Here is a 25,078-nt window from a genome sequence, read left to right as displayed (position 1 = left end):
CAGGCCAAAGGTTTAGCATATAGTGTACGAAGGCCTGTAATGAAATTGTTGTGCAGGCCAAATCTTTCAAGGACTTTATACAAGAGAGGCCAGCTCACTGACTCAGAGGCCTTCTCAGCACCCAGACCGACTACAGGCTTCAAGATTCTTCTGTTGGATGTGGTTTAATATGTGCAGCGATCGCCTGATGCTGTTTGTCTTTGTGAGATACATCCTTGCCAGTCTTTTGGCAAGGATGGCTGTGATTTATAGATTGGTCTCTAGTTTATCTTTTCCTTCTTGTTTTCTGATGGGTCTCCATAGGTCTAATATGTCCAGTTCTGCCATTAGAACATTCATTTTTCTATGCAACGATGTAGTGGTCAGGTTTTGTTTTGACAAATCTAGTTTTGGGTCAAGACGGATGTTCCAATAATCTCACACATGACAATTCCTGGGGCCTCTATCATTAAATCAAATATATTTCTGTAAAAGCAAAAATCACATGTAGAGGCTGGTTTTAAATGAGCCTTAAGAGGACTTTAGAAAGTCAAAGCAACCATATGGAAAGTCCCCCGTCGCGTCAGTGGTGGGGCCCTAAAGTGTGGCCGCATGTTCGCCAAAATCCACATCAAATAAAATAAATAATGGACAACAAGCTAATTAACGAGTCCCGACTGCTTTAATTAGCCAGAAAATAAAACGGTCGGAGTAGTGGCCTGTTTAGAACGCCATGGCAGTCTTTGCGGGCCAATAACCAGAATGAGTGTCACTCGGGAGTCAATTACAACTGATCTGCATTCCTGTGAAGAATCATCAGTATGCTGCTGTGGGGGGATCGCCTGCTGAATTCATGAAGTTTATCCTTGTATTTGATGCATGTGATTGAGATCGGTGGGTTTATATATATATATGTTTTGCTCTTCAGGACGAACACATTTTAAACACTCCAGGAGCTTTTCTCTTGTACCACCATCAGTCCAAAATGTCAACTTTGCACACAAGACATCTCATAAGCTAACAGGCCTTATCATCAGTTGAGCGCCTCTTAAGTTTTTGCATTTCTGGTGTAATGGTCATTTCAGCCTCTAGGAGCTGCTGTTTAGTCTTTGAGGAACGAAGCAAAGAGGCCCTGCTGAAGGTGAAGCAGTCTGGTTCAGTGCCAGGTGCTCTCGCTGTAACGTCACCACAACATGGATCACCTGCATATCGTGGGCTTTCAATTCCCTCCTTCTCGGTCACAACATAAACACTTGAGCCGGAGTATTAAAATACGTTTGTGTGTGGCTCTTTTGTGATGTCTGTCATATATATATATATGTAGCTACACTGCATGTATGTGTGTCACAGTAAATTCACTGCAGACACACCCAGTCTCAGTTCAATCGGAGTATTAGGACTACCTCTCTAAGCCCTCTTGATTCAACATCCCCCTGCCCCCCCGCCCTCACCGCAAGCACACATTTCCTCTCCAGTGAGTTGAGGCCCTTAATGTATAACCCAGAGGCCCTTGAGGTGGGCTTAGAAGACTGCAGCGTACCCACTTCACATGGCAGAGCGTCCCCGCACGCACAGTTTACACCGTGTGATCTTGCATCAGCTGATTATAGGTGTGGGCCCCGCAGACGAGCTGCACCCCTGTGACCACACGATGGACGGAAAGGTTTGAACAAACATCAGGATTTGTATTACGCACCAATTCATTTTGAAGATGACACTGTCCACTTCCTGATATTCAGATATTTTATAACCGTGCACCACATTTTTGGAAATACATAAACTAATATCTGTTACTGTAGGCTCAAATGTGCTCATGTGAAGGATACGGATCAGTAGGCGACTGAAGGGAAGTTATTTGTGTGGGGAATGCTTCACTTACTGATCCATCCTTGAGGGAAGGAAAAATGCTCAGACTCCCCCTATAACATGCCAAAATAAAACACATTAGAGTGGTGCAACTCCTCACACCATTAATACGAATTTAAGATCAGGTTACCCCAAATGCACATTTCTTTTTTTTAACAGAACATAGATGTTCATATCAAATTAGCCCATTATCTAATTGATACCAAACTAGAAAGGGTCACTCAAAGATGTCTGCAATGACCTCGGCTGTATTGTCTGATTGAACGAATACAATCCAGAATTGGCTAACTATACCCATCCAGACAGCAATGGGCTGTAAAGCACACTTCATTCCAACTCAAAAACAAGAGGCGATGCATGCAAGCAATTGGCTCGAAGTCGTTGTACAATCCACTTCATGAAATCCTGCCAAAAACAAAATGAAACTCACCAAGCGGTCTGCCAGTACTGATAGCTCCGTTAGCTGTTATAGCCAAAACACACAGAGTGAGAAAAACAAAGATGACATTACCGCCCCCCCTTTCCTGACCCCCCATCGCCCCAAATCATTCTGGTTCAGTCTCTTACCTGCAGACTGCGATCACAGCGCAACCTGCAAGCGAACAGAAGACTTGTCAAAGGCACGAGCATTCGCATCTCTGCAGACATTCTTCAGGGATTTTTGAGCAAAAAAAAAATATCTTATGCCCAACACTATTACTGTGTACCATGCTGCCTGACTGCTCTACCTATCTGACCTCACAGGCTGCCCTACATCCAAAGACCTAGTTAACAATGAGCAGCATCGGGGACAGTGTCACCGGCTCTCGCTGAAGAGTCTCAGGCTACTACATTCCACTCGGCTCGTTTATGCAGCAGACGAAATGATCAATTCAACATTTAACAGCATTGATATAGTTTCAACTTCCTGTATTGAGGCGTTTATTTGATAAGAAGCTGAACAAGTGCACGTGGATCATGACGAACAGCCTTGAGGTATGAATTAGCAGTGTCGACATATATAGCCAAAGATTAGCTGAGACGTTTTTTTGTTTTGTTGAGGTAATGAAGATGCGCTGATTCACACCTGGTGGGCTGCCCAGCACAATCACACACAGCCCGACCGTGCTAAGAGGAGGCTCAGTGGGAAATGAACCGTTTTAATCCTGGACTCAACAGTATAGTTTAGGTTTCTTCCTGGTCACAAATCATTTCCTACAGAAAATATATAAATACACATTTGCAGGACGAGACATGATGCCATTCTACACCTTATTCCTATGATCCCCGGCTACTTTTTGTGTCGTTCTCAAGCCAACCCTGACCTTCGACCTTTCTGTGAACAGAAGAGAGAGGATTAAAAAATAGTTTTTATTGATACATTACTACTCCGTCCCTGTAACCAGCCACCAGGGTTATGCACACTCCTCACCTTCCAATGGTAGAACGTTGGGTATTTGTAGAGTACGTACCGATACAGTCACATTGATTTTTAGCTCCCCTCTTCTGGTTCTAAAGATCAGAAATCAAAACGCAGGTTTGAGAACTTGAAATGAAGGCATTTCATTGCGCAGCGGTCATGAAAATTAACTCTGAAGCTCAATTTAAAGCAAGCCTGGGCGAGAAGGCCCAGAACCATTTCTTCTTTTTAAAAAAACATCTACAATTCCATGACAACCGGGCAAACTCCATCTGCTGAGGAGGCTCGTGTGGTTTGATCACAAGCAAGAAAAAAAAAAAAAAGACTAAATTTGACCTCGAGGTGAGATTGCTTGTTCCTCAATGAGCTGAATATCTTAGGACTGTAAGGAAATTATCTAATACAAATATTAAAAAGATGCCCTGTGGAGTTACTAGCAGTCAAAACTCCTTTAAGTATAGAGACACATAATTGGTACTTTGTCAGAATTGCATTAAATAAATGTAGTCAGTGTTGAGGTCTGAGGCCCACAGTAAAAGAAAAGAAGAAAAGGCACCAGGTATGAAAAAGATAGATTTATTTAATGACAAATTAAAACAGAAAAGAAGTGAAGGAGTTGAGGGAGAGCAGCAACGTTACTGAGACTCCACATGAAGAGCAAGGGAGAGATGATTGGCTTGACCTCCCTCCCTCCTCGTAGACAAAAAAAAAGAAAGGACTTACCACACAAACAAGAGGACAGAGAGACGAATAGAGGAAAAACAATCCAACTCGGGAAAAAACACAAACCTTCAGAAGAACGACACAACTTGCTTTTTAACTACAAACACTGAAGTTTAGCCACAAGTTTTACAACTGCCTTTTACTTTTTGTTTTTAAAAGTCATTACAAAATAAGATAATTATGATAATCTCCATTTAATAATAACAATAGCAACATTGTAACGGTAGAAACGGTTCCTCGTTCCTGGGTGATCAGTCAATCAGTGGTTGAGACCGACGCCGGCAGACGGAGCGAGACGGAGGCCGAGAGCAAACGAAGGAAGTGAGAAAATGAGCAGGCTTTTTGCCACATGTCCACCTCGCACGCACGCACGCACGCACGCACGCACGCACGCACGCACGCACGCACGCACGCACGCACGCACGCACGCACGCACACACACACACACACACACACACACACACACACACACACACACACACACACACACACACACACACACACACACACACACACACACACACACACACACACACACACACACACACACACACACACACACACACACACACACACACACACACCAGGAGTTCTTCTCTCCTCGCATACAAAAAAAGACAACTAAAATAATTAAAAAGAAAAAGACTTAAAAAAAATAAATCCCAAAAGAAAAACTGACTCAACTGAAATGCAGTGTTTTTTTTCTCCTTGTTCTAAAAAAACAACAAAGACCCTCTAACACGCAGTGAAAAATGCTCCGACACGCAATCAATTCATCCACCAGCACACACTGTCTGTAATGAATGTGTGTGAGACTCCGTGAGAGAAAAAAAATAAAAATCCAGGGGTGCTGTAGCTGAGAGCTTTCCTAAATCCATACAGTATGAGAGCAGTCTGTTCTAAGAACCATCAACGACGACAGTCAACTATTTTAAGATGCTCAATCTTTAGCCTCGGGTGGACCAATGAGGACCGGAAAGGAAACCAGATGAGTCTGCCATCCCGGATAGAACTGGGCCCTCTGTGGGTCCGGGCGCTACAGCCGTCCATGTCTGCGGGTGGCCGTTCCCATAGCCAGCCATCGATGAGCCGCGTCAGTCACAGGTGACGGTAAACACCAAAATCTGCGATGAGGCGCTTTCATGGGCACTGGGTTCCAGTCTGAGCTCGCTTAAGCGTGAAGACACCCGCCCTGGTGGAACCGAGCCACAGCCACGTTTGTCAGCCGGTCCGTCCCGGAGGACGGAGGGGTTCTGAGGTGGATTACAAACCATAGGGAAAGGGGGGGGTGGGCTAGTTATCTGGCCAGCACTGACCGGGAGTCTGTGTTGAAATAATAGCTTGAGGCTTCCCCAGTGTGTAGCTGTCAGGGCAGAGCCGCAGTGTCTGAAATGTCGGAGGATGACTGAGGGACGAGACGAAAGAGACACGAAAATAAGAGTGGTGGGAAATCACTTGAAGAGACGAGTTTGTCTGAACAGCCTTTCAGTTTGTGTCCGTGTTTTCATGACCAAGAGAGGGCAAGATCGCATGTGCGTGCATGAGTCTCACATATATATATGTTTATGCGTGCGTGTGTGTGTGCGCGTGTGTGTGTGTGTGCGTGTGTGTGTGTGTTTCGAAGTCTATAGCCGTCGCTACACAGTTATGTCCATGTGTTTATCCATTCCTCCACTCCATTCATCCATCCATCCATCCCCACCCCCAGGGCATCCACGGCTGCCTGATCAGACAGTCCAGTTCCACGTCTCAAGGGGTGAGGCAGAGAGGAGAGAGGGGGGGGAGGGGAAGAGGGGGGGCACTGTGAGGTCACAACCGATTTGACCCCGTTAAAAACAAAAATGCCCCCTGATAATCTGTAACTTTTTTGACCCTCTTTCTCTTGGAGGCTCTTTAGCACATGGAGATGGTGACGTTGATGCCCAGGTTGCCGTTCTCCGCGAACAGCTGTGCGATGGACGTGTCGAACACCAGGCAGTCGCTGTTCATGATGGCCGTGGCGATGCCCTCGTGGATGGAGCGCGGCGTGGCCTCCCAGGTCAGGCGGCGCCGGTGCCCGTTGAGCTCCAGCCGGTAGGCAAAGTTCTCGGCCTGCTTGCGGGTCCCGATGAGCTGCACGATGGCGAAGAACTGCTGGTGGCCGTCGTACTTCTCCTGCTTCTCCAGCACGAGCATGAAGTGGAAGCCGAAGCACGACTGCATCATCACCCAGTCCACCGCACCCGGCAGGTTGATGTCCGTGGCCAGGAACACAATGTCCTCCCCCTGGTTAGAGACACACACACACACACACACACACAGCTAGCTTATTATTAGGCACAGACGTTCCTTTGTTTTGACAAACGTCACAGTATACCCGTATTATGCTTAGTTCATAAAAGCAGCTGAGGAGACAATGTTTGACCTGCAGTGTGGTGATGGACTTGTGCTGGTGCATCAGGTGAGGCATGACGGCGTCCAGGGAGCCCTGCCACTTGCAGGAGGCGCCGGGGCAGGGGCAGGAGTACGGCCGGAACTCGCACAGCTCTTCGTGCTCCGTCTTGTCGGTGTGGGGCAGGGTGACTTCGCAGCCCGACGAGGCGTACTTGCAGGGGAAGAGGACAGAGTTGGCCACCTTTTCCATGGCGAGGTTCCTGATGGAGCCCAAGGGGCCTCGGCAGGTGGGGCAGCAGGTGAGCTTGGGCCGGCAGTTGGAGCATACCTGGGGAGGGACACGGGGAACAAGTTAGCGGTTTTACCTCCACAAGATTTTCTTCTTCTTCTCTTTAGGCCCTCTGAACCCACAAAAACCCGCTGGCAGGATTGAAAAGCATGTTTTCTTCCAACCATCGCCCATACTACACCGCTTTATCAGCCAGATGCTGTAAAACTGTCATTATCGTCAGATTTTCGCCTTTCTGACGGTCCCTGAACACATCATGCGTGACAAACGCTTCTGTCAGAAACAGCAACAAAGCCTACAATTGTGATATCTCATCAAAAACATTAAAAAAAACTCATCCCAAATGAACCGTTTTGAAGTAACCAGATACTGTAAAAATCAGAACATTTTCCCGTCCTCAGCGCAACTAGGAAGCCACGATTGACTCGGCTGAGACCAAAAGTCACGCGACAAAAAATTCTACAACGCTTCCACTGAACTGCAGGCTGCTGAACACATTGAGGAGAGGCTGTAACAATGTGAATAGTTCAATTTATGTAGCACGTAACAAATACAGTCTGGTCAGTCACGATCAAAACTGTGGAGGACATTAATATACCTGTATTTAAGTTCCATTTAACTTCAAATGTAAATCAAGTGAGGCACTCATTTTGATATCTAAACTCTACTGCACACAACAACAACAACCGGCTCTGGTTGGGTTCCAGGCTGGACGGCACGTACCAGGTGGCCAGACTGGCACTGCAGGATGGGGGGTAGGACATAGTCGAAGCAGACGGGGCACTCAAACAGGCTGGCCAGGTCGCTGTTGGAGGCGGTGGTGCCTGACAGGGTGGGCACGCGCTGGGAGGGGGGGCACTTGGAGGTTCCTGTGGGCAGCGCGGTGGCAGTCTGGCGACTCATTTCTGAAAAGAAGGAAAAGAGAGAGAGAGCCATGTTACAGATTGCAGCACATTATATGGTACTATATCAGAGATACACGGCCTTTGTATCAGAGAGAAGTCGGTCTAGACCTGTCCTTTTACTTTCCTTACTTACTGCACATCTATGAGTTATGACCGCTAAGTCCCCGGCACCTCCCACTGACACCTCTACAACAAAGCTGATGGGCAGTCCACTAAAAAGTGATAGTCCTAGCGGGCCCTGTGTGCTTGGATTTGATTGACTTTTTCTACCTTTGGGAGTAAATATTGTATTGTATAAATGTCGACTAGCCCATTCTAGATAACCGTTTCCATTTGGCCCACAGTGAACACATTTTGGGCCTTGTAGAGCAGCACTATTCAGTTTACATGATCACATGCAGGTACACGCCAAACGTATCTTTTTTTTTTTTTTTTTTTTTTTTTTTAACATCTTGTCGGTGACACTCACCATGCTTAGTAGCTCTTCCAGCAATGGAAGCAGAGTCCACTGCGTGTGTTGGCCACATACTGCATGCTCAGCCATCAACAATAAACTCAACACATTTCAGAATAAAAGCATCCAGTAGCTGTGATTAAATGTGGCTTCTGCCGGTACGACTACATTCCTCATAGATTCAGTACGTGTAGAAATGTAGAATCAATCCGTCACGTGATACAAAGACTTGCTTCACAGAAGCCATCGGTGTGGTTACCCCACTTGTCTCAAAAACCTGCGGACTCGTCGACCTACCACACTTTGCTATTTGTGTGACTGCTGTAGGCGACGTCATATCTGCAACCACAGGGCGTTAAACCAATTCTACTGTTGCCTTTGGGAGTAAAGACACTGGTAACTGCAGGCATGTGGATTTCATTTGGAGCGCCCGCACTCCCTTTTTTTTTTGGGGTGGGGGGGGGGCACAATCTTTCCATGCCACTATATGAGGAATGAGCAGAGAACACTTCGGCTCTCTGTCCGTTTCTGTCAGTCTCTCCGTAGTCTGAGCCCTCCATGTGCAACACGTCTATTATTGTCACAGCAACAAGTCAGAGCTGCACAGACGGTCTTGGTCACACATACTAAAGTGAACTCAGATGTGTGTGTGTGTGTGTGTGTGTGTGTGTGTGTGTGTGTGTGTGTGTGTGTGTGTGTGTGGAGCTGCTGTTTCCTATCGTGCTGAGCAGTTGCCTTGGTAACAGGTTTGTGTTTAACTATGGGGTGGCCTGTGGAGCAGAGGAGAGGAGTAGAGAAGAAGAAGAGCAAAAATGATGGGCAGGAGAGAATGGGTTTGAGGAAAAGAGGGCAGAAGGAGAGCTATTGGAGACGAAGGAGGGATGAAGGGAGGGAGGAGATGATAAACAAGGAAAGGAAGGGGGGTGGGGGGAACGAGACAGGCAAGTTTAGAGTCATACAGGGTTAGTACAGCCGTGGAGGACAGAAATAACTCAAAACCTAACCGCAACATGGGGAACTGACAGTGGGTGAAGAGGACAATGGAGGAGGAGAGGAAAGCAAAGAGTGGCCGCAGCAGTGTGGGGGTGGAGATAATGAAAAAAAGGGAGGGAGGTGAGGACAGGTGGATGTTTCACCTGTGAGGTCTTTTCTGGGCAGTACAGGGTTTGGGTGGGATGACTGTGTGCATACCTGTGTCCCCACCCACTCTGCTACCTGGCAGAGTGCATCCTTTTTATAGCCCTAACCCACAGACGGACGCAGCGCGGGGAGACAGAATGGAGAGAGGAGAGAGGGAGGATAGCGTGAGTGGGAGGTAGAGAACAAAAGAAGAGAATCGGGTGGTGAGACAGCGCTGCAATATGTACACAGACAGTTCAACAGCTGGGAAATTAACACCCACGGACAAAATGCTGCCAACGCTTTGGTAATGGCTGCTCAATTTGGCAATCCTAGCTGCTCGTTAAAGAAAAAAAAAAAGTGTGAAATAGAGTCGAGGAACATCGTAGGTGGTCTGTGTGGTGATTGCAAGTAATTTTTTCATTTTCTTTCTCTCTTTTTGGTGATTCAGCGATTACTACTGCTATTAACTCTTTATGAAACATCTTCAAAAAGCACAGCTAAGGTCCGTTTAAGTAAGTAGTTCTTTAGAATGCTCCTATGGAGGGAAACCTTCACATTTCAGTGATTTATGACTTCATGTCGACAATTTTGACTACTCCCAGAAGGCTTTGGGTTCGCCCCTTGAACCAAAAAGCGATGCTTTTATCTACGTCATCACTACTTGCATAAGCTTCCCCCTATTACGTCTAGCTTGGTAGCGGTGCAGCAATGCTAGCAGGCGGGCCCCACTTCTGGAAGTGCATCTGCAGAGGTGGACCAACCGGACCCGATGAGAGAGAGCATTAGCTAGCTGTGTCCGCCGGCTTGGTGAACACATCTGCTGCGGTGGAGATAATGCCTCGGGCAGCTATCAATAGAACTTCTTAGCCGGCTAGCATGCTAGCAGCAGCAGCGCTAAGAGCGGCGGGACCAAATTAACTCGGGACATTCAGCTTGGCCAAGGCCAGGGTCACAGTCGGCTAGCATGCGCGACTGGAATAGCTAACGATGTAGCTTTGTACTGGCAGTCTCTAACATACTAGTTCAAAGAGAATGATATGATCACAATTGATGGCACAGAGTCATCTGCTGTAGATGGGAAGCTTTAGGAGACACACATTTAGACGTACGATTACACATTTTTGATTACAAAACTCGCACTTTGGTTTTGTTGAACATTTTATAGCAAGCTCAGCATCTAACTATCTAACCTACGATGTCTTAAATCAGGTGAAAGTAGCCTCGAAGAGACGAATGGGTTACAGTTAATACAACATGAAGAACACAGACTGCAGCTCGGTCAGCAGAACAACTGTATGGCTAAACATACTTTACTGAAATAGAACAACACTGGAGGCCAGGAGAAGGGGGCCAGTTCTACAGTCAGAGAGTTGAGAAACGTTTGAGCTGCCACACCCAATCCCTACATGCGAGTGTTTCAATTCAACTACATGAGGTTAGAATGTCAACTTAAGATCGCTATTCAAAAAAAAAAAAAAAAAAAGAGGAGATCATCTGTCACTCATTTTCACTGGTGCACAGAGAGGTTTGAAAAAGCCAGCTCGGTTGTGATTGATGTGACGAACACATTGCTTCTGATTGGCTGAGACACACACACACACACACACACACAAACACACAATTTGGGGATTTGGCAGAGCTGGGGGTGGTATAATAGCCATGAGATCATTAAAGACAAGTTTCACTCACTGTAAGACAGACACGCTGAATGGTTTTCTTGGTGGTTACACACTTCTGACAGACGGGTTTCCTGGAGAACATCGGCTACAATAGCTAGTTGGCAGCATATAAAGCAACAACAAGTAGCAGCAAGCCCAGCTAAGGAGAGCCAGTGGGGGGATAAACAGAGTAGCACTTGTTCAGTTGCACTTGTTCAGTTGGGGGGGGCGAAGAAGAGACACTGCCAAGATAAAGACAAGAGTAAGGACCCGCATGGCCCAGCAGCCTTCTGTTGTTAGCAGGTGGCTTAGAAAAGGCTGAATTTACAGTCCACGTGGTTCTGGGTTGGAGTTTCTACAATGTTGACATTGCGGAACGATACTTCTCCAGAGGACCTTGATAACAAAATGAACTACACGGTGTGAGAGAAGGCGCTGAAAGCATGAGCATGAGCTCAGAGGGTCCGGGGGGGGAGAGAGACAGAGAGTGAGTCAGCTAACCAGAGAGAGCGCGACGCTGCTCGCTGCTCCGTGTCAGGAGGTGAGGGGAAGGATGCTGACGGAAAGTAGAGCAGACACAAGCGGTCCTCTTTGTTCAGAAGGCAGCAACAGAACGGCACATGGGGGGGGAGGAGGAGAGGGGGGGCCTCAACTATGTTGTGACTGTTCATACAGCATGTTCAACAAAAAAAAAAAAGGGGGGGGGGGGGGGGAGAGAGAGACAGAGTAAATGGTGCCGCACGAATGGAAGGAACTGGGAAGCTTGTCAACAGAAAAGGCTGCTGGAAGCATCATCAAACACAGCTGTACACCAACAGGGAGAGAAAAAAAAAGAAATACCAACCTTCGTCCATAAGATTTCCAAATAAGGCTTTCGTCTTCTCTTGAAATGTGGGGACCTCTGAAAAGAGAGAGAGAGAAGAAAAATAAGAAGGTAAACAAACATGACCGAGTAAACAAAGCTAGAAAATACTGTCTGGGAATCGTACCAAATAAAAAACACCGCAACAGTAAACCTACAATAAAACATGAAGTAACAGACAGCGAGTTTACCACAGAGGGATCAGTTCACGTAGGAAAGAGATGTGATTGACACGATGACAGTCTGATGTTCATGGTAGCTCACCTCGGCTAGAGGAGACCATCATGTGCACTTTCATACGCTGTGCAAATGCTCATTCAATGAGGGCATTTAGGCCACTTACTGCGCCGCTAATGCAATGTACATTAGACTAGACTTCTAAAATCGCCCCGCTGTGCCGTCTGTCGGCTCCACACCGGTTTCCCAGCACCGTCAATAAAGCAGACAAAGCTACATCCGTACGTTACATTTTGTGGCTCCTAATTACTGTGTCAGGATCGTGTTCTGCTGATGAGTCACTTTCCAGAAGTGACAGAACAGTTGGTTTCGCGGGTTGGACGATACGCTTTCTCAGAACTTTTGACCGCACAGCTACCATCAGCCAGAGACGATGTCGTCCTGACCTCCGTATAAATTCCACGTCTGTCGTTCAAATAGCCACTTCAAAATACGCTGTACGGATTTTGCAATGTTTTAGACGCCCGTCACCGCTTCCGCTGAATCCATAGAGTACACCGTTCTCCACTCAAATAAATGAACAGTTATTACTTCATGTGAAAAAATAAACCGGTTTCAACAGCCGTTACAGAGCCGTGAAACACCTGTATTGGGATTAGAGATCACTTCTGAAGTGTTAAAACACAATCATGATAGAATAATATCCAGAATCTAAATGCAAACGTATATTCCAGTCCACAGTAGAAGATCATTGTTACAAGGTTTGTTGGTTGTTACAAGGTTTTCAACACTGTTTTAAAAACACATCAAGCAAACCCAGCAGACAAAGTATAGATTCTAAACAGCTTGTACCTGCATGTGTTCAGAAGTCACTTTAAAGCCAGCGATAAAAGTAAGGTGGAGCCCGTTACACACTTTGTTAGCATGCTTATTTTACATCATGAGAATGCATCAACATGGAAAGATATGCAGAGGCTTTCCATTTCAGCAACTTAAAAAAAAAAAAAGACGGCCTTTTTACTTGCTCAATCAAACTCCAACGCAGCTTATTCACTGCTTTCTGCGCCACACGTGACAAACATGCTAAAGACGTTGCAGTGGGAAGGCACAGCTCCTCTACTCTTCCATCTCTTATCAACACTCTCAAGGCTACATAAACGTCCCCTGTGGTTCAAAGCCGCTCTATAAAAGAAAGGGAATGTTTTTTCAAGGAGAAACACCTTTGCACAAGCTACATCTACACCGAAGCCAATACAAACAGAACGGGCAGGCACACACAGCTGAGAACCTCGCAGCTAAACTAGCAGTTGCAGTGGAGACCAACTGGGAAAGTGTTCTGCATGTGTCCACGGCAATGCACGCAACACCGTAGCGGGGCCAACTCTCCCAGACCGGTGAGCTGGAGATTCAAGCTGCTGTGTTTCGCCCCTAAACACTGCATGTTGGTGACGAATTATGGATTCGACCGGTTTGTGCAATGGTGACTGTTGCAGCCGAGCGGCTTGTTAGAATCTTCCACTAACCTTGTCATTAACGACGGTGGGCTATTGTGCTATTATCGTATAATCTGTACCAAGTTGCTCTCCCCTGCTGCAGCATAATAAACATGACTCCTCTGAGGAAAGACGAGAACAGCCTCAGACCCTGATGGACGTTTCTGTAGCAGTTTTTTAATTAACCCGATCAGTCAGGTACCCTTATGAACCGGTTCGGCTTGCTGAAATCATTTGCCCGATTCATACTTAACATGGAAGAAAAACTCCTTGTCTATAAGTAGTCCTCTTTCTATGACATAATGTATCCAAACGTTTATATCTAACGTAAATAAGCTTCTGCAGAGTCAGATTAATACCTCCCAGCGTTACAATCCTTGTAGTACAAAATGTACTATTTCTTTTGGTTACTATCGCTCCACTTCAGCTCAACGAAGAAACACTGTCCAGAGGGTAACACGCACTTAAATGTCTTTAACTTTGAAAGACATGCACTTGAGTTACTTCATTTAGAGGAGCTTCAGATAAACTTTTGAATTCATTACATTGAAAGCACACTGGAAGGGGACGTAAAGAGATCCTTTCCCAAACAGGATGAAAGACTCCAGAGAGTAAAAAACCTGTCTGTGGGGTTGTATAAGCGCGCCACGTGTGGAAACACACATTCACATTGTAATTGGAGAATTGGATGATTGAGTGCATGCAAACGTAGCCACTGTTGGAGTTGTAATGTAGAACGGCACGCCTTAGAAGCATCCGTCATGGGAGGGAAAGTGACATCGGTTTTGATGCATTTACATTTGTGTTTATCGAGCGCCAACAAAGATCCCATTTAAGCTCGCCGGGATCATCGCATTATCAACTTAGCGTCCGTCGCGTTAACGTGCACGTTTGTTTAAAGAAGAATGTCAACATGGCGCCAGAATAAAGAGCAGGGTTTTCACTCCATTATAATTGGGCGCAGCGCTAAGTTTTTTTTCAGCGCCTCACCTAATGAACAGAAGAGAAGTCAACGCAAACGGATTTTGTTGTGTGGTTTTATTTAATCTATAATTTATTTATTTAGAATATTTAAAAAAAAACAAATTTCAACTACAATGTCTGAATATTCTGAAAAATGTAAAGTTCATTGCTCTTTGAAAGAGTATACTTGCATTATTATAATATCATATTATCATTATTTCAGTGGTATAAAACGGTTATGAAATGACAATAATAGAGTTTATCACAGTTATTTCTGGGGCAATATGTTGACCAACAAAAGTAGTTATTGTCACAACCCTAATCCCATTTTCTACAAATCTGTTTCAGAAGACGGAATCTGATTTGTGATGTGCAAAGTATCGCTGGTTTTCACAGCAGAGACGGATCTCCAGGGAGTTTATGGTCTATCTAAACAAAGCACAAATTCAAAATGCTTTACACTTCAAAACACGGCACATCAAACACCCGCAGCACTACAAACGGAGGACTTTTTTTGACAATCCTGAGGCTCCAATTCTACAGCGAAGCCGAGAAAAGTGAGAAAATAACAAAAAAGAAAGAAACAAGTAGCAAGAAAGGAAAGGTAGCAAACAGATACAAGAGAAGGCTGCAGTGAAGAAGACAGGAGACAGATGAACAGAGCACGAGCACAAAACAAGCTGGGCTTCAACACAAACATGACATTCTTTGTTCTCAACTCACAGCCTACTCTTTTCTCAGTCTCACACACACAAAGTACAGTGTTCATACACTCAGACAATTCACACGCGTGATTAAAGCTCCTTCTGTACCCGGACAAGCTATTCAACGCGCATTCTGTCACAACACACACACACACACACACACACACACACACACACACACACACACACACACACACACACACACACACACACACACACACACACACACACACACACACACACACACACACACACACACACACACACACACACACAGTATCAAGTCATCACCCGGACACAGAGAGCTACAGCTGGACTGAGCGCGGGACTTTAAAAAGGTATTTTACAACACACCTTAGCAGAAGCTACAAGGACAGCTGTACACTACGCACCGAGGAGAAAAGGGGTAAATATTTCCCCCCCAGAAGTAAGTGCGCTCACATGCATTGTCCTTTTAAAAGCCTGTTTCACCTTTAGTCCCGTGCACGCTCCTTGTGGCGACACATGAGAAGAGTCTGGACCAGGAATTCCAGGGCGGAGCTTGCAGTGCTACGCTAGCTGGCTTGGGTTTCACTTGGACCAGAGACATAGAGGTAGAGCGCTCATGCAGCCCCTCGTCGCCATATTTCTCTGGCCTTTTCCATGGAAACCGCACTGTTGCCGCTGCCCAGAGCACACCGCAAAGCAGAGGATCACATTTCTCCCCCCCCGCTCCCCCATTTAGGAAGCATAAGCTCATGAGGGTCCAGGGAAAGCGGCTATAAAAGGACGAGCGCCGTGTCCGGACAAGGATAAGCCGAGATGCTTGATACCCTGAAAAAGAAAAAAATGATGGGAATGGGTAGGAGGACACCACAGCGCCAGTGTCTTATGTCCGACCTGCCGATCTGAATGCCAAAATAAGAATGAACACCAAGCAGGTCAGTGTGTGTTCAACCTGCCACTCCCTGGCCCCTCCCAATCAGCCACCAGGAGCTAAAGACAACATCAGACGGGGTTTAGCCAAGTCACTGTAGATCGTCTCCGACACCGGACAACTATCCTTTTTATAAAAGTTCCAGCATTGGTTTTCCCAGTGCCGGATCTTCGGGGTCTGTTTGGCGCTGCGCCAATGCAGCTTCAAGACGGTACATCCTCTTCCAAAAATCACTGTTTAAAGCACAATTCCCACGGCAAAAGAAGGGGGCTGGTTTCTATGAAAAACTTGTACGGTGTAAAAGAGTTGCTGGAAGAACAATCCTTTGCCGATTTGGAAAACAAAGCCCTGATCTCTCTCTCTCTCTCTCGCTTTCCCCGGTGGAAGAAGAGAGGGCTGTAGCCTGCGAGAGAAGAAAAAAGGAGGGAAAGTCCCACACAAAGTAACTCTCCCTCTGACTTTTTTCCTTTTATTCAAGCCATGTTCTTTCTGTCCCCTGGAGTGCGGTAGGTGTCACTGCTGCTGGGTGTGTTTCTGTGCAAAGACGGAGCGAGAAGCTAAGCCAGCATCCAGCGTTTTAGTCCAATCAGAGCATGCTCACTCACAGCCTTCCCCTTTCTCTCTCTCAGCAGCTCGGACCAAACACACAACCCCTTCTTCTCCACAACCTATTTCCTTCACACAGACCACGACTCCATTCGTACTCGTTTTTATTTGCTACATTTCATCTTTCATGTCAGTACCTTTTCCTCTGTCTGCCCCTCAACTTTCCTGTGTGCATGCTCTGCCCCGAACCAGCAGATTTTCTCGTCTTCCCTTCTCCACGGTGGACATTCTCTCATTCCTCCCTCCGCCCGGCTCTGAGGTTGGGCGAGTCTCATATTTCAGCCGAGTCTGGCTGGAGGCTGCACCAGCAGCTGCCCTCACTGACACCGCACCTCAACTTTCTCACTTCCTGTTCTTTTCATTCTGCCCTTCTATTGACATCCCCGCTCACAGTTTGCCACAGCGCAATAGGTGTAATTATCACATTCAACCACAATTCACACCGCGCAGCGTAATGTGTGTGTGTGTGTGTTATCACAGAGTTCGGTCATTAGCAAAATTATCCCCCGGAAGAAATTGTTGTATATTTTTAAAGTTAAATGAATCAATGTGGTGCACTTTGAGCGCAACATTAAGATGATCTATGAAGAACGTTGTGCTCTTGTCTACAGTTTTGTGCTCCTTTTTAAAGTCATACGTGTAATGCTATTTGTAAGTACTCCTATGGGGACTCTGAATCAGCAAATACTCAAATGTAAGTACTGACAAAAAAAAAGGTGGCATCGGTGCATCCCTAGAGGAAACAAATACAGACAGACGCACATGAAAACACGCAGCGATGTAACAAACCCGTGCGTTATCGGACGCTAGAGAGGGCCACACACGTGGCGCCTCGGTGGGCACAGGGGGCGGGGACTAAGCAGCGGTGCTCGACATAGTAACGAGAATGGGATGCACACCCTGCTTATTAACTGGAGGTTACACCCCCCACGTGGGCTCCAAATGCTCTTCGCCGACACCCAGAAGAGTCCCGAACACAGCAAAATAAGAAGAAAAGACAGATACAGACACACACACTTCTAGTGGGTCAGGAGTGATGATTGAGAGGGATTGTCGTTGCGTGTACAGATTTGTAAATATTCTTGCAAATAACAAACCCCTTTCCTGTGACAGGAAGAAAAAAAACCAACAAATGCTGATGCTCTCTTACAGAGAAACCAGAAGATTGCTGTGACTCTCACAAGGAAGACGGGTAATAGCAGCAATTTATCACAAGATTTAGGCTGCAGCCGTGACCCAGCACGCACCCCCCCCCCCCCTTACCAGCGCCGGTCCCACGCTAGCAGCTACAGAGAAGCTGACAGGAGTGGGTGGACGAGTGTCAGAGATCTGCACCTCTTCTCTACAGTGGAGCCAAAGGGATTTAGCTAACAACTAATAAGTCTATCAGTGTATACTGAATTGTTTAATACATAGTTATTAATAAAGGGGAGCCGGTGTGGTTGATTTAGCCTTCTGCTGCAAAGAATATTGTTTATTTTATATATTTATTTACATTTGCTGTTGGCATTGAAATAGTATAGTCTACAATATTGACTTATTTAAACCTTGCTGCTCAAGAATTACTATTTGTTTACATCCGAATAATAAACTGAATTTGTATTAATTGTCTTTTGCTTTCACAAAATGATCAAAAAGAGCCGATAGGAGTATGGATAGGCAGTATTGATAAGAGAACTAGTATGGATAAAAGCCTAACGATCCCTTAAACCACAGACAGGAGGCATACTGCTGCACCCCCTCTGCTGTATTCTCTTCACCGTCGTTACGCTGCATCTGTTCACATTATCACCAGACAATACAAAACATAATGCAGTCAGACATCCAGCAGCAGAAAAAAAAATACAGGCACAAAGAGAACCCGCCGTGACACACACACACACACACACACAGTGAACTATAAAACAACACTAGTGACACTGGCCAACGCCAAGAGTGTGTTATTAGAAGGGGCAGCGGACACAACAATGAGCCATCTGGACCCGAGCAGCAGTTCATCACCAGAGACCTTTACACTTCATCACCTACAGCCAGCGGTTCACAAAAGGAGAAGACACATTATTTACATCTTCAACACATACTTTTGTCATGCAAATAAAAGCACTACGGAACCGACATTAAGGGAGCAAGAGAGACAAAAAGGCAAGTGAGATCGAGATGTTGTAAAACGCGGTGGAACAGAGCGGAGCACGAGCCGAGATCTCCATATGAAATGACTGCTGCCGCTGCTCGGCAGGCCGGCGCGTATTCATCTGGCAGAAATATCTTCTCTTCCGTTACCTGTTCAGAATTGCATTTTTTTGGATTGCATTAAGGCTTTTTCATTTGCATTTCAAAGAAATGTCACATGCCAAACAGGGGCCATTTAACAATGCTTCGGAAGATCCGATTATCACCCTTGATGAGCTGGTCTCAATCAGTTCACCATCGACGAGTTCATCCTGCAGCTAATTCTAAGGTGAATTTATCCAGTTCCAAGTCAGATTTTCCGAGATTTTCACACACACACACACACACACACACACACACACACACACACACACACACACACACACACACACACACACACACACACACACACACACACACACACACACACACACACACACACACACACACACACACACACACACACACACGTTAACCCGACATCTACGGGACGTAACATTTGGATGTAAAATCCGCACATAACAGCAAAAAGACGGTGTGTTTTTTGGCAGGTTTAGAGACAGAGCTGGAAATCTCCAGCAGACCCAAGTGCCCAACAACCAGTGGCCACAACCCGACTCCTAGGGGCCACATTCTCTGAAGCTACTAAACTGTCAATGTAACTCTTCCAACAGAGAAAGGTGAGACGACTGTATGCGAGTGTGCGTGCGTGTGTGTGTGTAAGGGCAGATGGAAGTTTTCAATGTAACAGGAGTCAATTCACTTTTAATGAGAGGTACTCCCGTTAGGCTCAGATAAGGTAACAGAGGAAACCACTCACAAACAAACAGAAGGCGGTGCGTCAGGAAGTGCCAATTGCTACTCACATCTTCTGGATTCAGGTTTGTTTAGTCGTAGGTGCAGTTACAATTCTTTTTGGTTCAGGTCTTGATGTTTGTGTATGAAGTGCTTTAACATTAAGCGGAGACTAAAACAAGTCCTTTGAGCCAGGTACAGGTTTTCCTCTTCATGGAGCAAAGGATCAACGCTAGATCTAGTTCTTGGCGGTTCGTAGGCCTCTTCAGAAGTACAGACCGGCTTGCTGAGTGCAGACTTTGTGAACCGGTCGAATGACAACTTCTTTACTAGCTGTACTCTTATCTCAGCCCCTGGCCCAGAATATAAATCGCTGAATGATACACGGACAACACCACCCGGGTAACTTAACTTAAGGAAACGTACTCTGCTTTGGCCGTCACATCTTCTCCACAGCAGGAGAAACAACAGAGTAACGGTGCAGCGTAGCAGCTTGTTACCATGGAGAAGCCACGCAGAGCTGGGATATCAGGGCAGAGGAAAAACTCAAAACACACAAAGCCCCCCACACACGCACACACCTTGTTTTTGCCTCCACGTACACACACGGAGAGCAATAAAGCAAGCAGGGACTCCCTTTGGCATTAGTAACAGATCTAGAATTACCTCACTGATACAGAGCCAATGACTCACTATCCCACTATCCCACTATCCCTCTCTCTCTCTCTCTCTCTCACACGCACGCACGCACGCCGGCAGGAACAGCTGTCGTGCTGCTGATGTTGTGCCAGTACAGTAAAAAAGATTTAATACCGCCTGTAAGCACAGATAGAGTCGTAACGTTGCTTTTCTGGAAGTCTCATTGGTTTTATTTTCCTATAGACAATGTTACATGACTCACAGTTGGAGCTCTTCCACGGCTTGAACCAGGATTAAACTCTCCTGGTTAAAGCATCAAAATACCGCTTAAGAAAGACTAGTTTTTGTTAAAGACTGAATAAGGTGCAAGCTTGTGTATATAAAAATGTCACGGTGTACGTTAACGACCACCCCACGGAGGCACTTCAGCAAGAAATATACAGCGGGTTTAACATTCTGTGAGATGCACCACTATAGGAAGCTGAACATGACAAGTGTTAAAAAAAACAACCATAATCTTCATCTTAAATCAATACACCATAATACAAACCTATAGGTTTGTACACAAGTGGGATCATTAACCACTGATATCTAGTTAACAAAACATCCTGTGGAGGAAATACACTGTTATGCCATGTGACACTGGGCATGCACGTACTTTTGTAGTTTTGGGGGGGGGACAGACTAGCATGCAAACGCATGTTGAAGAAATCGGATATTTGCGGCAGGTGTCTGAACCTTTAGTGCCACTGTAAACCTTAACTATCGGCACACTTTTCCGGTGACATCATCCTCACAATGTAACTTAAATTTACCGCAGAGGAGAAATAAAAAACACAAAGTTTCTAACCTGTAACAGTTCACAGAAAGGCCACGTACCAACAAAAGCATGCGAGAATGGGTCCTAATTGAGCACAGTGCTGACGTATGAGTAAATGACTGAATACTGCTTTTGGATATATGATAATAATAAACATGACCTATATTGGGATAGCCATACAGCCAGGCTCTAAACAGACAGAGGAGATCTAATGAAGACACATATATTAGCATATGTTGCTACACATGTCTGTTTATTGTTTTTCTTTTACTATTCGCAAATGTTTGAGAGATTTAATAAGAGCTGAATCTATTTTGTTTTTAACTATTTTGATAATTGATTTATGGTTTAGCGCCACGTTTAAACGCCTCAAATGTGAGGATATGCAGCTTTTCTTTGTCATATATGATAGTCAATATGAATATGGGACTGTGGGTCAGTAATAACAAGCAATTAGAAAATTTCAACTTGGGATTTAGAAAATTGCACAGAAATGACTTGCTATTTTCTGATATTCTATAGAGCAGGAGTATTCAAGTGAAGTTCAACAAGGTGCAGTTAGTAATAAATAAATGTTCTCTTGTTTCAAGAAAATATTAGGCCTGGATTACAGAATATATTATATAAACAGAAAGCTTTTGAAAAATGTGCATCTTTAAATAAAGTTCTTAATTTTAGAAAAATGTATTTAACTGAATTGCCCTGCAGCTTTAAGTTTGAAGTGATGTCAATAAAAAAAAAGCCACCATATTATATTTTTCTCATCTTCTAATAAGTGAAATTTGTGTGCAGGGACTTTATCTGTGGTTATTAAACCACTCGTTTCAGCTCTATTCCGCTGAGAACATCATTGTTGGGAAGTGAATTAGCGCGTTAGGATTCTGATCATATTGGGCTCTTAGAACATTTATTATCTGTGACTTCACGTCGTATTTGAGTGGGTACGTTTGCTCAAAAGAGTTATGCTTTGTCTCATAACCGCTGGTTGCAGCCCTTGTATGAATAACTTGGTCAGAAGACATGGCCCAGGAGTCACTGTTCACATTATGCATTTCCTTCAATCTTTGTTTCCGCTGCTGTCCCAAACACACACTGCTGCACGCATCAAACAGTTACAACCTTACTACAACCAGTTACTGACAACGTGCCACTACTACTGAGCTATATTTTTCATGCGTCTAGGCTAAACAAAATATGAAACAGTCAAACCATTATCTTTTTTTTTTTTTTTGTATTTCACCGAGCACGGGGATTTCATGAGAGTGAGTCTTTTCTATCCGTAGCAGAAATCCCCGTCATCTTGGCATCTGTCAACATCCACCCACATATGAAAACAGACCCGGTGGCTACATTACAAAACGACTAAGCCTCTCTAAAAGCTACAGAAAACCCTGAGGTCAAAGCAGGTTCATCTCTGCTGCTGCTGCTGCTTTACAGACAACCAACACTGTACAGAGCAGTGCACACTCAGCAAAAAACAATAAACATTTTTTTTTTCTTCTCAGTATAGTTTCTTGTATACGTGTGCTTATTTTAGCTCATCAAACCTCATCTCAAGACGACGTATGTGTGTGCGTGTGTGCGTGCGTGCGTACACACACACACACACACACACACACACACACACGCACACGCACACGCACGCACACGCACACACACGCACACACACACACGTTCATTTAATGTCATACTATAATTATTATTATTTTGACTGAGAAGAATGTTTGTCTAAGATTAGCCATGAAAAGGTAAGATTTATGAGTCGTTTTTTTTAATCGAACCTTAAAATGATGGACAGTGGACTTTTTATGGCCATTCAAAATATCCAAAATAGATGCCTTAATATTTCCCACCCATTTCAACAAGCTGTCTGTGCTGCAAGTAGTTGTCAATTAATAGAAGCACAAAGTGTGCGCCGTTGATAGTTGCAAAGGTGCCAGCAATATGGGGATGACAGCAAGGTTCCTCGTCTACAGTTTGACGATAGTCAACTCAGAATGACACCGGGTCGTTTCCAGGTTAGCAGAGTTTACCTCTGTAGTAGTCTTAACTCTAAAGTTGTTCTCCGACAAACTGCTTTGTTGTAGAGACAATGCACAGCTTCTATGCGTTTGTGAAATATGCACGATTCATGTCATTTTCGTCGATGAGATGCAGAAAGACTCTTGATGTGGCTGCACTTGCCGAGTAGTCTATCTTGGTCAGTGACGACCACATACTGTATCTGCCTTGCCCTCAAAACATGACTTAAATATTAAATCATCTGCCATCAGCACAGGGTGCACTCACACCAGTGAACATGAGCTATGTATCTGTATAATGCATCAGAGTATTAGGCCATAAGTGAAACCTGTCAAACAAACGTGTACATAAGCATTGCCTCATTTATGCATCTGAAGCCGTTGCATTGATGAGGACAATAATGTCACTTACATCACATCTACAAGTTTCCAGACTGCTGTTTGTTGTCCTGGACAACTAGACCTCGTCTCTCTTGTGCCTTCTTTAAATTAGGCGACCGCTTGTTATTTCCAGCATGGATCCATCCCACCTCAACCTGAGCAGAGAACAACAACAAACATCATTAGTGGGGCTCCATTACTTGACTCAAACATGAGGTCATACTGAGATACCATTAGTTCTGATGCTGACAACATAGTCAACACATCTACAGGTGTCCATGTTAGCAGAAATTAACGCGACCTGCTCATCTGTTGCTCAGAGATGAGCGTGTAATAAAGTAGATCAAAACAATAACAACCAAAAGCTGACATTCACTCGTCCTCTCCTTTGAGACAGGTCAAACACACACAAACACAAACACACACACACACACACACACACACACACACACAGTCAGTCCCGGTGGATCTCTGACAGCAGCCGCAGTCGGTACTTTGAGTCAACATTATTCATCACCTCCTCGACAGCAGTCACAAAACCAGGTTATGCCAGTAACGTGGCTACGCCAAACAATGCCACGGTAGGTTTCTGTTGACCTGAACTAACCTGCTTAGAAAGCAAAATGGCCTTGTCTGGCAAGGCAGACAACGGCATAGCCTAGCTAGCGTTGACTGTTACAGACACACAAGGCCTTGTACCGTAAAGCAGTGGCCCACAGCTTACTAGCTAGCTGAATCGGTGACTTGCTAGCTTAGCAAGTGTGCGAACAAGCCAAGAAGAGACCGATACCTTCGCGTTTTTCGTGCACCGTTCAGAGGACGCTGACAACCCCGTTTGCCCAGCAGGCTTGCCAATCGACTGCAAACCGCAGAGAGGTGTGCATTTTAAAGCGGCACGACAACAAACAAGCGGAGTTACCGACACGGCTAGCCAGCTTCCCCCCCTCCAAGCACAGCTAGCTACCAGCCAGCATTAGCACCGCGCTAATGAAGAAGCTAACGTCTGCTACAGCAGGGCTGTTGTTTTCCCACCAACACACACTACACTCCACAATCCGACGTCTCGCTCGCTACGGCACACCCGCTTACCTCGGACGAAATATCCTTCAGTTCACTGCAATTAAATGAGTGAAAGACGCGGGATCCCTCCTAATCGTGTTTCATTGGTGAGTTCGGTGTACACATTCACACTGCTCCTGTAGCAGAGACGAGACGCCAGGCGTTAAGTACCAGCCGCTCCAGAGCGCGCACAGTTGTTGAAGTTTGTCGCGGGAGCGCGCTCTGCACGAATCCCACATTGTACATATTGCTCCAAATTTCAAATGAACATTTAAAAAATAAATACATGCACACATATATGCCACAAACCCAGCTTCCTACTTTGATATTGTTTTGATCATTTTCACCTATAAATGATAATCGATTAATTCATGGATAATCCCTCCCCCCCCAGCGCATTGACACATATATGCATGCACGACCACACACACCTGCATTATCCCCACATAATCGAGGTGGGCAGTGCTGTTTACGTTTAATGACTTTCGCATTTTGCCTCTACTTCTCCAATTCATAATAAAAAAATAAAAATAAAAAAAACGCACGTGCTTAAACCAAAAGGAAATATATCTGAAAAAATGATTGGTTGAGAGGCAAAAAGTCAAGAAATAAATCTGGTTAAAGCAAGTACATTGCATTAGGAATTTGGAGTTATCCTTATTTTTAACAGCACATCAGGTAACAACCTGAAACACGTCCTCAGTT

At 45.2% G+C, this 25,078-nt stretch overlaps 1 protein-coding gene across 3 annotated transcripts; it reads right to left on the bottom strand.

Annotated features, from left to right (window-relative positions):
- Positions 1 to 3,808: 3,808 nt before the first annotated feature.
- siah1 (siah E3 ubiquitin protein ligase 1) lies at positions 3,809 to 24,528 on the bottom strand. 3 transcript variants are annotated; one of them, XM_079163781.1, is made up of 6 exons: positions 24,404 to 24,511; positions 23,346 to 23,469; positions 11,613 to 11,669; positions 7,353 to 7,534; positions 6,372 to 6,668; positions 3,809 to 6,232 (listed from the first exon to the last, which is right to left on the bottom strand). In XM_079163781.1, the coding sequence occupies exons 3-6, from the start codon at positions 11,620 to 11,622 to the stop codon at positions 5,861 to 5,863; spliced, it is 861 nt and encodes a 286-aa protein (XP_079019907.1). In that variant the 5' UTR covers positions 11,623 to 11,669; positions 23,346 to 23,469; positions 24,404 to 24,511; the 3' UTR covers positions 3,809 to 5,860. The 3 variants fall into 3 exon arrangements, with proteins under 3 accessions (XP_079019907.1, XP_079019908.1, XP_079019906.1); XM_079163782.1 differs by lacking the exon at positions 23,346 to 23,469 and having other exon boundaries at positions 24,404 to 24,528; XM_079163780.1 differs by lacking the exons at positions 23,346 to 23,469; positions 24,404 to 24,511 and adding an exon at positions 15,439 to 15,469.
- Between the last annotated feature and the right edge of the window lie 550 nt (positions 24,529 to 25,078).

Source organism: Pholis gunnellus (assembly GCF_910591455.1).
Source record: "Pholis gunnellus genome assembly, chromosome: 7".
Classification (NCBI taxonomy): Eukaryota; Metazoa; Chordata; class Actinopteri; order Perciformes; family Pholidae; genus Pholis; species Pholis gunnellus.
This window is presented reverse-complemented; position numbering and strand designations above follow the sequence as displayed.